The sequence below is a fragment of the Oncorhynchus keta genome, chromosome 3, assembly GCF_023373465.1.
Source record: "Oncorhynchus keta strain PuntledgeMale-10-30-2019 chromosome 3, Oket_V2, whole genome shotgun sequence".
Lineage (NCBI taxonomy): Eukaryota > Metazoa > Chordata > Actinopteri > Salmoniformes > Salmonidae > Oncorhynchus > Oncorhynchus keta.
Window position 1 is genome coordinate 21,716,646 of NC_068423.1, and position 6,000 is coordinate 21,722,645.

At 44.5% G+C, this 6,000-nt stretch overlaps 1 protein-coding gene across 8 annotated transcripts in view; it reads right to left on the minus strand.

The window, feature by feature from the left end:
- Positions 1-6,000, minus strand: part of LOC118374302 (transmembrane protein 94-like) — a 55,630-nt gene that overhangs the window by 6,853 nt on the left and 42,777 nt on the right. For all 8 annotated transcript variants that reach the window (XR_008089645.1, XR_008089651.1, XR_008089644.1 and 5 more), the window contains 13 exons: positions 5,590-5,769; positions 5,181-5,490; positions 4,917-5,090; positions 4,638-4,740; positions 4,252-4,460; positions 3,906-4,084; positions 3,604-3,816; positions 3,424-3,523; positions 3,057-3,165; positions 2,677-2,866; positions 705-782; positions 518-603; positions 338-419 (listed from right to left, as the gene is read on the minus strand). Coding sequence is in view for 2 of the 8 variants with exons in the window: in XM_035760681.2 (XP_035616574.1) it covers positions 338-419; positions 518-603; positions 705-782; positions 2,677-2,866; positions 3,057-3,165; positions 3,424-3,523; positions 3,604-3,816; positions 3,906-4,084; positions 4,252-4,460; positions 4,638-4,740; positions 4,917-5,090; positions 5,181-5,490; positions 5,590-5,769 (2,013 nt within the window). In the remaining 6 variants the exon portion in view is untranslated. The remainder of the gene's footprint in view (positions 1-337; positions 420-517; positions 604-704; positions 783-2,676; positions 2,867-3,056; positions 3,166-3,423; positions 3,524-3,603; positions 3,817-3,905; positions 4,085-4,251; positions 4,461-4,637; positions 4,741-4,916; positions 5,091-5,180; positions 5,491-5,589; positions 5,770-6,000) is intronic.

Sequence of the window (6,000 nt, forward strand, 5' to 3'; positions counted from 1 at the left end):
TGGAAACCTCTAGGAGCAAGAACGGCTCAGCCGCAAAGTGGTAAGCCACACAAGCGCACAGAATGGGACAGCAGAGTGCTGAAGTGTGTAGCGCATTAAAATGGTCCGTCCTCAGTCCTGGAGGCTGTTATAGCAGCAAAGGGGGGACCAACTCCATATTAATTCCCATGATTTTGGAATGAGATGTTAGACCAACAGGTGTCCCCATCCAATTGGTCATGTAGTGTATCAATAATAAGCATCTGACTCAGCATATTTGGAGTTGGCCAATCATGACAATCCTCCTTAAAATTAGCATAGTGTAATGTCTGAAACCGGGCCGGAGCAGGTATAGTACCTTTCTGGGGATGGCATCTTGGTTCTTCCCTGTGGCTACATTCATCACAGAACTGTCTGGTGGCTTTCCTAAGAATGACACACTGCCAACAACACACAGAGACATGGTTAGTATCATGTAAGTCTACTGTTGTACTAGATAACACGAGTGTGAAATGGATATGGTTAGTAGTGGTGGTACCTGAGCAATGGACAGCTGAAGCAGGAGAGCCACAGGATGTCAGTGATGTTCATGGGAGGAGGGAGCTGGGCAAGGCAGGCCAGAAACTACACCAACAATAATGTAATCCAATATTCAGGTAAAACTGTTGCATACTCAGTTCTTTTATTATAGCTGAAATTAATTGGCTGTACAGGTGTTCTCTCACCTGGATGAGGACCAGGGTCAGCTGACACTGCAACAGGAACAGGAAACTCTTGCGGATGCTGTAGGTGGTGTGACGTGCCTGGAATGGAACCAGACATGTAAAATAAATATATTGTATCTGTGTGTCTGTACATGTTTTCCAACCTTATCGGAACCAAAATGTTCCGACAAGGTAGGAAAACAAGAATCATTTGGAAAGTCTGTACTTTTTTCAGGTCCTGAATTTGTTAGTCTTAAGGGTTAAGTTTGGGGTTAAAGGTTCGGGAAAAAATTGATATATATATATATATATATATATATATATATATATATATATATGTGTATGTGTATGTGTATGTGTATGTGTGTGTGTATGTGTATGTGTATGTGTATGTGTATGTGTATGTGTGTGTGTGTGTGTGTGTGTGTGATGAAAATTACAGGCGTCTCTCATCGTTTTAAGTGGGAGAACTTGCACAATTGGTGGCTGACTAAATACTTTTTTCCCCCACTGTGTGTGTGTGTGTGTGTGTGTGAATATATAATATATATTCATATATCAATCAACCAATCGATATCTATATCTATATATATTTTCCACCATAATTTGCAAATAAATTCATTAAAAGTCCTACAATGTGATTTTCTGGATTTTTTTCTCATTTTGTCTGTCATAGTTGAAGTGTACCTATGATAAAAATAAAAATTACAGGCCTCATCTTTTTAAGTGGGAGAACTTGCACAATTGTTGGCTGACTAAATACTTTTTTGCCTCACTTTATGCATGTATTTTGTATTTATTTTTTATCTTATATATATATTTATATTAATATATCTTATATATTTTTTATCTTATATATATATATATATAAGATAAAAAATAAATACAAAATACATGCATACAGTGAGGCAAAAAAGTATTTAGTCAGCCAACAATTGTGCAAGTTCTCCCACTTAAAAAGATGAGGCCTGTAATTTTTATTTTTATCATAGGTACACTTCAACTATGAGACAAAATGAGAAAAAAAATCCAGAAAATCACATTGTAGGATTTTTAATGAATTTATTTGCAAATTATGGTGGAAAATATATATAGACATAGATATTGATTGGTTGATTTATATATGAACATATATTATATATTCACACACACACAGTGGGGGAAAAAAGTATTTAGTCAGCCAACAATTGTGCAAGTTCTGTCTCCTATATATATAAAATATATATACAAATAAGAGAGCGCGAGAATGTGGTCGGAAATCCCACTTGTCACCCAACGTCCCCCAGGGTAGCCTAGTGGTTAGAGCGTTGGTCTAGTAAACGGAAGGTTGCAAGTTCAAACCCCCAAGCTTACAAGGTACAAATCTGTCGTTCTGCCCCTGAACAGGCAGTTAAACCCACTGTTCCTAGGCTGTCATTGTAAATAAGAATTTGTTCTTAACTGACTTGCCTAGTTAAATAAAAGGTAAAATAAAATAAATAAACTATGCAAAAAAAAAAAAGTGCTTCAACATGTCGTAGGCTATTAAACAAGGATCTACCTGATGGTAGGCTCTGCGGCCACCGTGTTAAAAAACAAATAGCTATTTCTCTAATCTATTGATGATCAGATACTTCAGTTAGAACTGGTTCTGTTGCGCTCACATTTTACAGTGGATAACTACCTTTAGTATAGTTCCAAACTTAAAAAAAATAAAAATAGCCTGTATAGAAATGAAAACGTCTCTGGTGTTGCAGCATGGGTTCATTCATCTTCTTTCCAATTATACAGGCTGTGTGACCAAGCTCTTGGTTGACTCATCCACATCTCTGTGCATTAGTAATGGAGTAGGCTAAATAAATACAACAGAAATCAGAGCGGGAGAGAAGGATGACAATTTTTTAAAAACACTTTTATACTCTCCATGCAGATGACTCAACTGCTCTGCTCCAGTTCCACTCACATCCTCTGGTGTGTGTGTATGTGTGTGTGTGTGTGTGTGTGTGTGTCTCACCTGTTCTATGAGTTTGACCATGCTGACCGACTCCCCCTGGTGGAAGGTGACAGAACAGGCCAGGGTATTGAGTTGACCAGACAGACTGAGAGGAGACAGACCCTCCACCTCCCCGTTCAGCCCTGCCCCTGTAGCGTAGCCAAACGTCTCCCACGAACACCGCGACGGGTACAGGGGGTCCAGGGCGATGCTGGGGGGAGGGAGGGGGGGGGCGGGGTTAGTAAACAATAGTGTGTGATCTGTATTCCTCTCCATACTGTCATTAAGTCCAGCAGTATTATGTGGTTGTAAGTGTACCTATGGACGCACATCAAAGACCATTTATAAATTAACACAGCAGCTGCCGTGTTTGTGACATGTGATCACGTGTGTGTGTGTACCTGAGGTCACTCTGTAGAAAGAGGCAGCTGTTGCGGAAGTTAGCAGAGCTCCCCAGGCAGCACGTCACTTCTCTGTTCTCCTGCATGATCTTGATCATCTCACACATGGCTACACACACACACACACACACACACACACACACACACACACACACACACACACACACACAGAGAGAGATTTAGAGCACACACACATGCGTAGCTGTAACAAGCATAACTACATTGCATATCTTGTGATAAAATACACTTCTATACCATGGTCAATTGATTTGAATATTAAAATATAGGAATGTCTCAGTAACAAATACTACGTTTTTTTGAAAAACAGAAAAGTTTGTTTCATGTAAGTGGAGATGTTCAGACTCACTCTCTGGGGTACAGTCGGTGAAGAGGGGCACCAACAGAGGCACGTTGTCAATGTTCTTCAGGTGAGGACGAACCTGGTGGATACCACGAGGTAGCTTCGCCTGGAGGGAGACAGAAGGATTAGCATGAGACAGGGGCTAAAGGACAGACGAGGGAAGACCAACAGTGTTTGTTCCTGTACCCGGTTGCAGTCCTCCAGGAAGCTGGGGACATCAGTAGTCTCCTCCTCTGGTAACAGCAGCCCCTCTGCCTCATCTCTGGAGTCTTGATGTTCATCGTGTACGGAGTACTGGCCGGGGCTGTTGGGGGCGCCGTCACAGGGACTGTCTCTGTTTGGGGTCAGAGAGATATGACAGTTCCATCCTGTCTCCAGGCCCATCTTCTCTGCAAACACCTACCACATTCACAAAACAGACAGACAATCATCATCGTCACCGGCATCATCACATACATCTCAGCAAACACATAGACACACACACACACCTTGCTGCGTAGTTCGTCCTCCATAGAGAAGTAGACAAAGCGTATGCAGGCGGTGACCAGAGCGTCTATGAGCCTGACGGTGTCCAGACGAGCCTGGAACTGGGATGACACCATCCCCATGAAGATCTGACCACTCAGAGCCTGAACACAGTCGTCCTTCTCCACACCTCCTATACCCTCTATGGAGAGAGAGAAAGGAGGGGGACAAGACAAAGTTACACTAAGGTACAACATCTTGTGAGTGTAGCAGCATCTCCCTTCCTGCATCCTCCAGTCTTCCCTCCCCCAGTCTTCCCTCCCCCAGTCTTCCCTCCCCCAGTCTTCCCTCCCCCAGTCCCTCCCTCACCATCAGAGCTCCAGGAGTTCCTGCGGGAGACATGTTTGATAGGGGTGGTGGAGGGCAGTTCTACCCCAGAGAAGAGGTTGGGTCCGGGGGCTAGCTCCACACATTTCCCATTGAGCTGGTTGGAGAGAGACACCTGCATGGGCTTGTAGGCAAAAGCAGAGCAGTATCCCGACAGACAGGCCCGTTGGTAGAAGTCCAGAACCTTCTTCCTGTAGGGGGGGATAGACATTAAGGGTTAATAATAGTTGTCATGAGGCTGTCATAAGGCTGTCATAAGGCATCACGAGACTGCTATAAGGCCGTCATAAGGCCGTCATAAGGCCGTCATAAGGCCGTCATAAGGCCGTCATAAGGCCGTCATAAGGCCGTCATAAGGCCGTTCTGACCTGTCGGAGCCAGAGAGGGGGTAGATGTCAGTTCCGTCCCAGACATCAGTGCAGGCCTCCAGGATGAGGTCAGCTGAGCCGTGAGACAACATCTGGACGTTATCTAGAGGTGAGAGGTCAGGGGTCACAGAGGTGCAACAAAACGATTCCAAGAAAGAGGTCAAGGGTTAAAGGAGAGATGGAGAGAGTGAGTAGCCAATCAGAGAGATGAGTGAGAGGGGAGAAATACAAATAAAAAAATATATAAAAAAATTATAATACAAATTGAGCTATTCTCACTGGAAGAGGAGTCTCTGATGAAGAGGGAGATGAGGTGGCTGATGGGAGGTTGTCTCTTGGTAAAGTTATGTTGGCGTCGAGGGACAGACTCCTTGGCCTTCTCCCCACAGGGCAGCTGGTACAGAGCTAGGTGGTTCTCCTGTTTGAACAGCTCCCTCGCCCCGGGAGTGAACCCTGAGAAAACCCCAGGAAGAGAGAGAAGAGTCAGAGTGTATGAGTCTGGAGTTCACACAGTAAATGTATACTTTCTCTTCCTCTCCTCACCTATAAGCCTGGAGAGCTCACACAGTCCCCAGGGCACGTGGACGGGCAGCACGGCCCCGTGGCTCTCCTGCAGCGCCAGGTTACTGAGGTGGTCGGAGAAGTGGCAGAGCTGCTGGGTGACGCTGGCGTTGCACAGGTTGAGCAGGATGTTGAGGCCCAGGGGCTTGAGGCTGGGCAGGTGGCACTGCCAGCCCTGCTCGTCGAACTGGATACTCACCGGGTTCTGCTGGTCCTGAGACAGACTCAACATCTCCAGGTGGTAATCACACACGTAGTCCTCCGCTTCGTTGTCATAGCAACCCGACATATCCTGTAGAGATGGGTGGTGAGAAAGAAGAGAGAGAGGGGAGATAAATGCTGTGTAGTAAGATGACAAGATAATTATATACAGGATGTGTGTGTGTTTTACCTGTTCAGGGCCCTGATCCCCTCCATCAGTGTCGTGGCTGAAGCTGACATTAGATCCTGAAGGATGTTTGGTGCGTGTGTGTGTCTCCCGTGCTTGCGAACAGCCAGTGTCATGTGATGTCTCGCTGGGCTCATACCCATCCATCATTGGCATACACAGCAGAGCCTCCCCCTCCAGTGTCTGATGGACAGGATGAACAGCCAGACATTACTCTTTCAATCACTGAAAAGCACTCAAGTTAAAATAAAGTAAATAATTAAGTCGTTTTTTGGGGGTATATTTTTCATAACTTTTAGGTCACTATATTCCTAAAGAAAGTGTTTTTTCTCCATACTATTTTTATCAGTACTATTACATTTAGAATGTTTAGCAGGACAGAAATGGTCCAATTCACATACTTATAAAGAGAAC